The following is a 13,555-nucleotide window of genomic DNA, read 5'->3' as shown; positions in this document are numbered from 1 at the left end:
ATATATGTAGCCATATATGACTATGACTATGACTTCACCTTAAGCCAGCATCATTCTTAAGTGATAAAATTAACTTTGGAAATACTTACTGACATTATCTAAATATGTGTTACTCTATGATACTATTTTATAGGATTTAAGCCATTTTTATTATAAATTATTTTAGTTACTTTCTGTTATCATATCTCCAAGTTTTCCCTGTATAAAGCAGCATTCTTTATTCTCCCGTTATTGACAGGTCATTTTGTCTCTTTTCTTCATTGCCAAGTTTTTTGTAAGAATGGGCAACATATTCAGCATTTCACATCTTCAGCTCCCCATACTCATGCTAATGTCTGTCTGCCACTACCTCCATTGCTATAAAATTTCTTTAGTAAAGATCAGTGACCTGTTGCTCCAGAACGTAGTTATTATTTTTTGCCATCATTCCTTTCAGCAAATACATATTGCTTTCTAGGTCCCTGTTTTTTAAATTTAATTTTCTTGCACTGTTATAAGAACTAATTTATCTTACAGATGCCAATGAACAATTTTGAAAAACACCTCCTTACCCCATATCACATCTCTCTGAGGGAGAGAGAGAGAAGAGGCAGTGATTATGTCAACAGTTTGAACAGCGGCATCTTGCAAGAATTTCAGACCAACCGACCACTCATCAAAGAATTTGGCAGTTTTTAAATCTTGGTTTTTAATACAACAGTGTATCCATTCTGAAGACAAACCTGTCCCGCCACATCTCCACAACACACATTGTAAAACCAGTGATTAGCAAATTAGTTAACTTTGGCACAGAGCGGTGCTTGCTTGCCCGTGACAGCCTGGAAACTGGTTTTGTACTTGCAACAGAATATCAACAATAAGTTGCTCACTGTAAGAAGCAGAGTTGAGTCTCCTTCTGCAGGTTTGTGCCGGGTGATCAGCATGTATGAAAAGTAAAGTATTCCTGATATATCTTCTGAATACTTTTTCTGTTTCTGTGGGAATCTTATTTGATTACAAGTTGGTTATTACCATCTGTAGAACCACTGGTACCCAATTCAGCCAACAAAATTGCAAGATGTTTGGGCTGATGATGTAATAGTTTACAGATAACTGTAAAGTTGACAAAATAAGTTTTCTTGGTTCCTACTCAAATGACCTGTGGAGGTTTGAAGACAAATTTCCTTTTCAGCAACCATATCTGGATTATTTTCCCTCATGGTGTTGAACACTCGCTTCAATAGCTCCTTATGTGTATCTGAGACTGCCCTAGCAGGGCCTGAATGATTACTGAATGAGATACCGTCGTCTTTTTTGCTATCTTCATCTTCTGGAATTTTGTCTTTCTCTAGTATTTCATCCTTATCTGGGAACTTGACATTCTTCTTTTTCTTCTTTTTATTGCCAAGCGTAATATTAAGGTCATACTCGGGTTCAGCTGGTTCTTGAACATCTTTTCAATCTTAAGATCCTTTACACCTTCTTCAGCTTCATCAATATCAAATATCTTTTTTGTTTTTTTTCTTTTGATTAAAGAAGTTCAAGTCATCTGGGTCATCAGAAGCAGCTTTTTCCCTACTGTTCTCTTCATCAGCTTCCAATTCTTTGTCCCCAGTTGGCTCTGGCTCCACTTGTTTTGTTTCTTAAGGGCTGGTTTTCCTCTGTTTGGGTATCCCCTTCCTCCTCTAACTAAAGGATGCTGCTGCTGATTTTTCTTCTTGCTCATAGTGGGATCAAAAAATCATCTCATCCCCAGACATGGCTGCAGCTCGAATGGACTAGGCACAGACAGGAAGTCAGACAGATCGGCCCCAGGCCCCAGCAGCAGCACTGCTCCTGCTGTTACCTCTCCCACCACTCCACTCTCTAGGCCCTTATTAATGTGTGCACATAGGGTGGGAATGGAGATGAGTAAAAGATAGGTGCATGGTGGAGAGAGGAACTAGGCTTAGGCAGGGTTATACTTCTCCAGTTTGAGGCTTTTGGCACCACTTGTTTCCCTCCAGTTTCTTTTTCCCATTCTTTGGATAATTCATTCCAGTCTTTCACCACTTAACTTACAGGACTCTCTCTTATCATTTGGACTGGGCTCTGACTTAAGTAATGCGATGCTGTAGGTATAAATTCTCTCAACTCCCATCTCTACCTGAAAATATATCTGTAATTTTTCATTATTTTCTGAGGGAAAGGAGAGTGGTGTTGATGACCGAAGCTTTGGAGTGACTGCTTGAGAATATTGGAAAGAGAAGCTAGGGCTAAATGAGAAGATTATTAGGTCATGCTGAGAGTCAGCTGACTTTAAGCACATTATATAATTTTAAGAGTAAATTGGTACAGTGGTAACAAGTTAATCATAAATGGTTAATGGAAAAGTAGTTGACCCCGTTTGACTCGTGTTTGTTTCAGTTATACAGACAGGTATGTATTTGTGTCCTGGCCTTTGATGTAAAGTATACTTCTTGTGGTTTGCAGTTGAAAATGTTTGAAAGCTGTCTCCTAAATTTGAGAGCTCTTTTTCTTCTGCTTGACTTGTAAATATTGGTGTACCAAGGGTTATTGTCCTTGATAATATTCTTCCTCAGCAGTCATAACTGCACTTCACATTTGAGTTATTTACATGCTGGTGGCTCCCTCCATGCCCTTCAGCTCCAGAAATATGTTAGTTAAACACCATTTATCCAAAACTTACTTATTATATTTCTGGCTGAAAATCTATGCATTACCCACACCAGGAACTTGGGAATCATCTAGAATTTCTAATTTATTAACTCATTGTAACTCTTAGTACTCCTTCATCATACAGTCATTTATTAAGTCCAATTGATACTCTGATTTGTCCTCTACATTTCCTTTAATACTGCCTTAGTTTAGTCTCTTTTGTTACTAATAGACTAGTGTTTTAATTAGAGAAATAGTTTAGCATAGTTCTTAAGAGCATGAGCCGTAGACACAGACATGTTAGTTTTAGATCTTGGCATTTACATCACCACATGAACTTCATAATGTTTCTTGATCTCTCCGAACCTCAAGTTTTTCACCTTTAATGTGGGGATAGTAATAGAACCTACTTTACAGGGCTGCTATGAGAACTAAATACACTTACACGTATAAACTTCTTAAAGAGTTAACTGATCTGGCCGGGCGTGGTGGCTCACGCCTGTAATCCCAGCACTTTGGGAGGCCAATGTGAGCAGATCACCTGAGGTCTGGAGTTCGATGCCAGCCTGACTAACATGGAGAAACCCTGTCTGTACTAAAAATACAAAATTAGCCGAGCGTGGTGGTGCACGCCTGTAATTCCAGCTACTCCGGGGGCTGAGGCAGGAGAACAGCTTGAACCCAGGAGGCAGAGGTTGGGGTGAGCTGAGATAGTGCCACTGCACTCCAACCTGGGTAACAAGAGTCCATCTCAAAAAAAAAAAACTCAGTCTCAAAAAAAAGGGTTAACTGATCTTATAGTAAAACCTTGTAATTAATGCAGATTTAGATGCAATTTTGTTATGAATAGAACCTGACTCAGCACAGCCCTCATTCTCAAATGGACAGATTAAAGTTCTTATTTGAGTGAGGGCAGAAGTGCAGGGAAGAGCAAAGTTGGGTTGGGAAACATCAGCCAAGGGACATGGCATGACAGAGAGTTCCCACATCCCTAGTAGTTTTATCAGCCAAGCTGAAAAAATGACATCAACTAACAGAGATTCTTAGAATTCTTGTTGGTATTTCAGAACAGTTCTCAAAAAGTATAGCCCACAAAGCTGCAGTGTCAGCATGGCACTGAACTAAGTCTCTGAAATTTATTATTGGCTAGGGGAGCAGGGTTGCACAGATTATTTTACTTTACAACAACTTGACTGTATTTCATGTGATTCAACTTCCAGGTCCTCAGTTACTATGTTATAGCGAGGTTTTACTTTTTTTTTTTTTTTTCTTTTGAGACGGAGTCTCAAAAGACTCCGTCTCAAAAGAAAAAGGCTCTCAGGCTGGAGTGCAGTGGCACAATCTCAGCTCACTGCAGGTTCTGCCTCCTGGGTTCAAGCCATTCTTCTGCCTCTGTCTCCCGAGTAGCTGATACTACAGGCACCCGCCACCACGCCCGGCTAATTTTTTTTTGTATTTTTAGTAGAGACTGGGTTTCACTGTGTTAGCCAGGATGATCTCTATCTCCTGACCTTGTGATCCACCCGCCTCGGCCTCCCAGAGTGCTGGGATTACAGGCATGAGCCACTGCGCCCGGCCTTACTGTATTTTTAATTGACATTTTATACCTTAATTTTTCTTTCATATTGTAATTAAAATGACTCTCTAAAACTTAAGTCTAATTGTAATATAACAAGCTATTGTAGTTTGATATTTTAATTTCATCGTTTTAAAATCTCCCAAACTAATAGTTATATATCTTTACATTTAATTTTAGGCCATGCACGTTTAGTAACAACTTTTATTGTTATCTTTGCTAGTTGCTTTTTGCATCTCACTTGTAAATATGTTTCCATTTTCTTAAATATTAGGTTGAACTGTATAAAGTTGCCATATTTGCAAGTCGTAAGTGGTTTAATATTGGCAATTTTATATAGTTTGACATTATGCTTTACTAGTTCTTATAGAAATGGGCAATACTCATGTCTGAAAAATTTTTTTTTGCTTTTACTCTTGAGTAAAGTTTTATTAGGTTATTGAATTCTAGATTGACTGTTCCTTTCCCTCAATGCTTTGAAGATACTATTCCTGTTATCTTTTGGTATTGCCTTTGACTGGTGAGGTCTGCTGTCAGCATGATTGCCTTCTATAACTGTAATCTTGGTTTTCATTCTAGTAGTTAAGAGTTTCTTCTCTATCTTTGTTTCTTAGTTTTCTTATAGTATATCTAGCTGTTTCTGTTTGTCCCACTCAGGACTTGGCTTACAGTCTTGAGGGCTCATTTCTTTGAAAATTCTCATTCATTATGTTTTCAAATAGCATCTCTATTGCTTATCTTCCATGAATTTTTATTTGACTTATGGTAGAGCTTCTCATTTAATTCTTTAGTTTTCTTATCTTCTCTTTTGCAGTGTCTGTTTTTTCTTTTATCTGTACAAATTCTGTATGATTTCTTTTATATTCTATCTTGATAATTTTTAATTGTCTCTTGCTTACCATTTAACCTGTTTTGAGTTTATTCTGTGCTATTTTATTTCTCTATTTTCCAGTTTCATAGATTGTTTGGCCCTTTATCACAATTTCATACATATTTGAAATCTTTCAGACTGCTTTGTTTATTCATTTAAAATCTGTGGTTTCTAGGTTGTTACTTCTTGGTTTATCGTGTTTGTTGACTCACACTGAGATGTTGGGTTTCCTCATGTGCATTGAAGTTTTATTGTGTGAACCTATCTTCAGTGGGAGTCCTTATTGTGCTCTGGGTTGGGAGGTGTTCTTATGAGATGGTTTTGTGTTTGTAAGGTTACAGACAACTTTTTTGTTAGTTTCTTGACTTGGCATTTCTGTATCCTGTACAAATGGTACAAATTTTGGTTGTATATTTATATCTATGCATACAGCTTTTTTGGGGTTCTCTAGGACTGACAAGGGTTTCAGGCTGTAGGACGCTAAAAGTGTGCTCCATGCTTTATGAAGGGAGTTGAGTTTCACCTTTTAAACTTTGTTTTCCTGTTCCCAGCAGTGGTGCTGTAATAACTCCTGTGACCCACATGCATCAGTTCCTCATCACTTGGGCTTTGAGTTTTCTTTTTGTTTCTGGCACTTCAAAATATTTTCTTCTTCCTTCCAGGGTTAGTTAAGTATTTTTCAAAGTACGCTTTAATTTGTTATGTTTTAGCCATTTCTGTGTTTGAGTTCAGGGAATCAATTGGTCTTTCCACACTTGCTTAATCACTCATCTTGAATGGAAGTCCACCAGTCAACTTACTGAAACTAAATTCCGCTTAACATTGTAAAGACAAACTACTTTGTAGACTTGTGTATTTTAGCCTTTTAGAAAGAATCTCATCTCCCACTGACCCCTCATCCCCAAATAAAAATGTTAGTAAATTGACATTTAAAAGAACGAATTCAGTAAGTATGAATGGGTCTCTTAGAACTTGAGCTTTGAATTGATGAAATCACTTCTAGGGACTTTATGCATAGGGTCAGTAGCTTTGGTTTTAGAGTCTGGGTGTCAGTTTTTTTGTATAATGATCAGAACTCATCATAGCAACTAGGACTGAGTGATTAAGTCTGGCACACTCATCTGATGTACACTACTTATAAGGGGAATACATACTCAAATGTAAAGTGGCTCTCATTTTTATTTTTATTATTTTTTTTTGAGATAGGGTCTCACTGTGTTGCCTAGGCTGGAGTACAGTGGTGCAATCTCAGCTCACTGCAGACTCTGCCTCCTGGAGTCAAGCAGTCTTCCCACCTCAGCCTCCCAAGTAGCTGGGACTACAGGCACATGCCACCATGCCTGGCTCATTTTTGTATTTTTAGTAGAGGCAGGGTTTTGCCATGTTGCCCAGGCTGGTCTTGAACTCCTGGGCTCAAGCGATCTGCCCACCTTGGCCTCTCAAAATGTTGGGATTACAGGTGTGAGCCACTATACTTGGCCAGCTCTCATTTTTAGAGCAGACATTTATGTAATTTAAAAATTTATTGATAAATATGGAAGCAGATAGCAACAAGATCCCTAAAGAACCTTCAACTCTTTTGTTTTGGGAGTAAGACACCCTGGCTACTGAGTAATCCGTCAGAGGTAAGTAATCAGTATAGGAGTGGGGTTTGCTGATGTCTATAGACTTGCATGTATTCCCTTGTGTCTCTTTGGGACTTCTTCATGCCTGGTGACTGAATTCCAAGCTTCTCTGAAATTTTTTTCAGCAAGTAAGTCTTACTCAGGTGTATCTTGTCATTCCTGTGTACTACGGACTGGGTTTCTTCTGCACTGTTGAGTTATTCTTTTTCATCTAAATTTGCTAAAGTTGCTTACATACTGATATATGTGCCTTGCTCCTTCTTTCACCCTCATTTTTTGGATCTTGTGTTAATCCTCTAAATTCCTTAATATCATTTTAGTGATGATTTAGACTAAGAAGAAGATGAATTTTTGTCTCCATAAGCTGTGATGTCAGCCTGCTAGATTGAGTTGGAAATTTATAAGAATCTGAGAATTAACTTGTTGAGTTTCAGAAAGTGTAATATAGAACCGTATGGAATAATTCATTTACACAGTACGGATCCTTTCAGAATATTGAATCTCTCTTGCTTAGAACATAGAATGGCTCTCCATTTTTTGTGTCCTTCAACAAAAGTATTCCTTCATTTAGATGTTGCAAATTTCTCATTAATTTTCTCAGTATTTTACATAGATGTAATTATATACATATAGATAGAAGGAAAGATAGATATATTTTCTGCTGTCTTTTGTAGCCTCCTATTCTTTTTTCTTTTAATTTGTAAACTTTGTACTTGCTATTATCAGTTTCCTTCTTTCTTAGTTGGGTTGGGGGTCCCCAAGATTAGCCTCAGGAATCCACCAGAAGGACCCATAGGATTGAGAAAATTTGTTTTATTATGGTTGCATTTTGTTTTAGTTGAAGACATTGTAGTTGAAAGATACAGACTAAAATCAGCAAAGAGAAAAGATACATGTTGCAAAGTCCAAGAGAAAGCAGACCCATGCTTTCAGATGTCCCCAGCAACAATATGGGACAATACACTGGGAGTATTGCCAAGCAGAGAATCTCACCTGAGCCTTGGTGTCTAGATTTTGGAGATCAGTCTCATTGCCATGCAGCCCCCACAGGACTGATAATCAGCTACTGGGACTCCAGTGCACCCAGAGGTCAAACATGGTATGGCTTAAAGCCTTAGGTATACAAAAATACTCTTATCAGGCAGAATTTTCCACGGGCTCAGAGGTCATCTCCCAGGAACCTGTAAACGGCCAGTCCTGAAGACAGGCCTTTCTTAAGAAGGAATGTGCAGCATTTGAGCAACCCAGGCCTGCCAAGTAAACCCTTTCTTACACACTAGTATATTCATGTTAATTCTTCAACACCCTATTAAAGTGTTATCTTTTTGGTGAAAACTTAACTGATTCACTCTAAGAAGAGTTAATTGCTCTCAGATCTTTGTCCCTACAGTTACTTATACTCCTTTATAGTTTTATATAATACACTTTTTCAAGAGGTTTTTAATTCATGCTTTCCCAAATGTGAAAATATTTTTCCTTTTCCCCTTTCTTTTCACTTCACTATTTCTTCCTTTGGTTTGAAAAATTGTTTTTGTATGTTTCCTTTGACCAGGATCTTGTTATTTATTTTTATACCATATTTTTTGGTAAAATAAAGAGGAAACATTGATAAGAACAGTATTGTATTTTAAATCTATAACAAGTTATTTTTTAATTATTATTTTATTTTAAAATTAGAGATGGCATCTCACTATGTTGTCCAGGCTGGCCTCAAACTCCTGGGCTCAAGTGATCGTCCCACTCCCAAAGTGTTGGGGTTACAGGCATGAGCTACCTCACCCTTCTTTTAGAATGGTAAGTTTTATTTATGTTTTCATTTTCCATCAGAATGACTATATATGGTACTACAGTTTGTGTACCACACAACTCGTGGGGACTCAGTTTATATCCTAGTCTTTGGTACTTTCTGTAGTTGTGTACATTATAAACTATAAAAATTATATATTAATCTAGAACCCTTCCTGAAGGTATGGATTGTGTCATTTATGCTGTATTCTCAATTTCATGTCTGACATGTAGTCAATTTATTGTGTGGACTCTGGTGCTATTTTTCCTTCTTTAGCCTCTGTGTGTTACCTCAAAAGTTTTTCCATTCTGATGTCCTAAAACACTAGCAGGTGAAGGCACAGATGATCTTTCTTCTCATATTAGCATGTATTCAAGTATCTCTAACCAAGTCAGAATTTATAAGATGATAGATTGTGTATTAGTTTTCTGTTGCTGCTGTAACAAAATTACCACAAACTGGATGTCTTAAAACAGCACCTGTCTTATTGTCTTACCATGATGGAGGCCAGCAGTTTGAAATCCCTTTCATTGGGCTAAAGTCAAAAGTGGTGGCAGGACTGGTTCCTTCTGGTGGCTCTGGGAGAAAATCCATTTCCTTGTCTCTTTCAGCTTCTAGTGGTTGCCTTTCTTTCTTGGCCTCTGGCTTCTTCCTACATCTATAAAGCACATCACTCTACTCCCTGTGTCCATTGTTACTGTAATTGCCTTCTACTCTTCTGTAGTCTTGTCTTCCTCTTGCTCCCCCTGATAAGGTCACTTGATAGCATTTAGGACCCGCTGGACAAACCATCTCCACAGCCTTAATCACATCTGTAAAGTCCCTTTTGCCATGTAAATTAATATTTTTAGTTTCCAAAGATCAGGATCTGAATTTCTTTTGGGGCAATTATTCAGCTAACTACATATTGTAATGTGGAAGCACTTTTTGGGAGGCATCATAATGCTTGTTTTTTCTTTTCCTAAATAGAATATCACTTTTACCCAAATGGAATAACTCGCTGGGTTATTTTACTGAGTTCTTGATGCTCATTTCTTTGGTCTTCTCTGTGATGAATTAATGTTCCCATATGGACATCATGCACAATTTATTTATTTATTCCTGAAGAATATTTTAAAATGTTGTTATTTTGTGTTGTAGTTGGTGTAATACGGTGCCCAGTATGCCGCCAAGAATGCAGACAGATAGACCTTGTGGATAATTATTTTGTGAAAGACACATCTGAAGCTCCTAGCAGTTCTGATGAAAAATCAGAACAGGTATGCTTCTCAATTTTTCTTTATATTCCTATCTTGATATCAAACTGTAAATTGTAAGAAAAGCATGTTTGGATAGTTAAGTAATTTAGGGTGATTCTGCTATGGATTCCTGTTTCAGATAGAAACTTAAAGATAGCTTCCTTATATACTCTCAAACTTAGTTAAATGAGACTAAAGTTATTACTTAAAATGTCAAATCTGGGCCAGGCATGGTGGCTCACGCCTGTTATTACAGCACTTTGGGAGGCTGGGGTGTGAGGATTGCTTGAGCCCCAGAGTTCAAGACCAGTTTGGGCAACATAATGAGACCCCATCTCTACAAAAAATAAATAAAAATATTAGCCGGGCGTGGTGGCGTGCGCCTTTAGTCCCAGCTACTTGGGAGGCTGAGGTCGGAGGATTGCTTGAGCCCAGGAAGTTGAGGCTGCAGTGAACCATGACTGCACTACTGCCGTCCGGCCTGGGTGACAGAGCGAGAGCCTGTCTCAAAAAAAAAGTCAAATCTCCACAGACTTTGTGTTCTGAGACTTAGATTTTTACCTACATGAATGATCTGTAAGGAAAAGGATTTTGTTGAAGATAAATGGATAACAAAATAATTTTATTCTGTGTACGGTGAAATAGACAGTATATTTAAGAACAAGTTTTTTCTTTTTATTTTTTGGACCTACATTTTATATATTTAATTTAGATTAGTACTTATTTCCTCTTTTAGGTATGTACTAGTTGTGAAGACAATGCAAGTGCAGTTGGCTTTTGTGTAGAATGTGGAGAGTGGCTATGTAAGACATGTATCGAAGCACATCAAAGAGTAAAATTTACTAAAGATCACTTGATCAGGAAGAAAGAAGATGTCTCAGGTAAGATAGATGCAGTTGTAATGATTACAGTTAACCTCCCTCTTTTACCCCTATAGCATTTTCTACTTATTCTTTATAAACTTTGGGTAGCAACATCAATAGGAATTTAGAAAACTAGACAAAAATTTTATGCTTAGTTAAAAAATATTTGTTTTATTTTGCTACAGAGTCTGTCGGAGCATCTGGTCAACGCCCTGTTTTCTGCCCTGTACACAAACAAGAACAGTTGAAACTTTTCTGTGAAACATGTGATAGACTGACATGTAGAGACTGTCAGCTATTGGAACACAAAGAACATAGGTACAGAAATCATAATTGCTTACCAGGAAATACTATAAAAAGTGCTTGTAAAATCATTCTTCTTAAAGCAAATATTGATTATATAAGTTTGTCTCTTTTAAATCTAAATTTTACATATTTTAATTTCTTGAGCAATATATGTTTTGGTAAATTATTTAAAGATTTCCACATTTATATCTAATTGTCTTATGAATGTTTGTTAAAATGTATCATTTTTTAGGTTTGGGTTTACAAGAATGGAGTTATGTTATTCATTTGTTTGCTACTCCTGTGATTCAAATAAGCTTTTACTTGGTGTCCTATAGTATTTTTGGCTGTAGTCTACAAAAGCAGCATTCCTTTTAACGTCAAAGCATAAATACACTGATTTATGTTACATATAAAATTTGTAGAAAAGCTAGAGATTTATGAAAACTAAGCAGAGTTACTGACCCTCTAATACATACCTTTGTATTTTAACCTTGTACCCTCAGAATTCAGTAGTATTCATTTACTGTGAGTGTGCTTCATATGAACTGTTTGGGAACTGTACTAAAATTTCTAGTCAGTTGTGTGACAATATCCTTCAGTAAATTTCTCTAGCTTCCATGGCATCTGTTTATTACAAGTAAAAAGATGGTGTCACTTACCCATAGTCCAGAATTTTCCAAAGTGTTTTTCAAACAACAGTTTTTATGACTGGATGGGAATAGATTTTATTAATCTATTGCCAAAAATGTATAAGAGAACTTGGGTTAGCCATACTTAAATGTGTTTCTTAACGATATGATTTCTTAGAGTTTTTAATTCATTAGAATTCATTGAAGTTTATTAGAGTCTTCTTAAAGAGGGGATACAGTAATCCTAATCGTCAACAATTATTTCAGCCTTACTTTGTGCCAGGTACTTTTCTGAGTGATGAATATGTATTTAATTCATACCAACTACCCATGAGATTTAGGTACTGGTATTATGACTGTTTTAAATGTGAGAGAACCTACTTACAGAAAGCTGTAGTAATCTGTACAAAGTCTCATAGTAATTGGTAGTACCAGGATTTGAGCACAGGTAGTCAGACTGCAGATCTCTTCTTAACCCATATGCTCATTTTCTTCCATAGGGTATAGAGAATATAGAATGCAGAATGTCTCAAATTTGACTATATAAAGGTAGTGCTTTTTGTTCTTTTTCAAGGCATCTCTCACAGCTTTACAGTATATTTATTAAATTTTTGTACTCTTAATTTTTCAGAAATGTCTTAACCTATAACTTGACTGAAATCTTAGATTGTTAACAGTCTCAGTAAGACATTAGGTTACCTTTTTCACAGCTGCAGTCAGATCTTTTTTTGAGTGTTAGATTTCTTGTAGCTTTTTAAGTTGATGATGAGAGGCAAAAAGAAAAGGAAGATGTCATAGTTTTCCTCATTAAAGAATCGCTTCAGCGGCATTGCCACCTCAAAGTTCAACCATTATCCTTCCCTTTTTACCGTTTTCCTTTACCACTTATATCTAAGTCCTTATTATCTCTTGTGTAATTTTTTAAAAACCTGTTTTTTCTCCTCCTATACTCACACAACACAGAGCACTTCTGTGACCATGTGTGTGACCAGTTTCCCCTCATATTGACTGATTCTCACCAGCTTGCTGTCCAATAATTCAGTTCAATTCTGTCGCCATCTACCTGGAGTTAGAGTCAGGTCCCACAAGTTACGGGCTCAGTCCTGCAAACTGCCGTTCCACTTCAAATACCAGTCGTAAGTCTCGCCTTCTGGTACTTTAAAAATATATATATATATTTTAAAAGACAGGTTCTTGCTCTGTTACACAGGCTGGAAGGCAGTGGCATGACCATAGCTCACTGTAGCCTCAAACTCCTGGCCTGAAGCTGTCCTCCCTCCTCAGCTTCCCAAAGTGCTGGGATTACAGGTGTGAGCCACCGAGCTTGTCCCCTGGCCTCTGGTATTCTGACTGACTTACTGTAAATTGGGGGCGGGACGATTCCCACGACCCCTTCCTTGAGTTTGATCATTTGCTGGAATGGGTCATAGAACTCAGGGAAGCATTTAACTTACTACTGCCAGTTTATTACAAATCACAGCAATTACAACAATTTAGTTCAAAGATCTTAATTGGTTTTATTTGTGATTTTAGATTTGAGCAATACCTCATTCCATAAAATAAAACAAGTGTTTCAGTGAACTGAGCAGAGGAGGTTAGTTTTATAGGCAGAGTAGGACTGAAGAAAGCAAAACCAAAGAATAAAAAGTGGATTGGTCTTTTCAAAGTTACTTTCCTAGTAAGGTTGGAGCAGTGCAGAACAATAGAGAAATAACTGATTGGTTAACATCAAATTACCTCAGGTTACCTTTTGTTGTTGTAAGGATTAAAGACAGCACCGTTGGAGAGGTTTACCAAAAAAAAAAAAAAAAAGGCGGGGGAGCTTAAAGACGGGGAGCTTTATTATCATACCAATTGAAACTGGCTTATTTGGGAAATTAGGGTGTTATCCCTCTCCTGATTTCTTGGATGGTCTGATAACTCATTTTCAGTTTGATGAAACTCAGCATGAGGGACTCCATTTTGATTTTTTTTTTTTTTCCATTTCAACAGTTTCAGTGAAAGTTTGTATATAAGATTGCTTTATTCCTGCATCTTCTCAT

At 37.1% G+C, this 13,555-nt stretch overlaps 1 protein-coding gene and 1 pseudogene across 3 annotated transcripts in view; one reads left to right on the top strand and one right to left on the bottom strand.

The window, feature by feature from the left end:
* Positions 1–13,555, top strand: part of TRIM33 (tripartite motif containing 33) — a 119,645-nt gene that overhangs the window by 42,707 nt on the left and 63,383 nt on the right. For all 3 annotated transcript variants that reach the window (XM_050778932.1, XM_050778926.1, XM_050778942.1), the window contains exons 2-4: positions 9,636–9,754; positions 10,470–10,614; positions 10,782–10,914. In XM_050778932.1, the coding sequence (XP_050634889.1) occupies positions 9,636–9,754; positions 10,470–10,614; positions 10,782–10,914 (397 nt within the window). The remainder of the gene's footprint in view (positions 1–9,635; positions 9,755–10,469; positions 10,615–10,781; positions 10,915–13,555) is intronic.
* LOC126947857 (eukaryotic translation initiation factor 2 subunit 2-like) lies at positions 774–1,769 on the bottom strand (annotated as a pseudogene).

This window comes from Macaca thibetana, chromosome 1 (genome assembly GCF_024542745.1).
Source record: "Macaca thibetana thibetana isolate TM-01 chromosome 1, ASM2454274v1, whole genome shotgun sequence".
NCBI lineage: Eukaryota > Metazoa > Chordata > Mammalia > Primates > Cercopithecidae > Macaca > Macaca thibetana.
The sequence above is the reverse complement of the archived record's forward strand: the minus strand, read 5'-3'. Positions and strand labels throughout refer to the sequence as shown.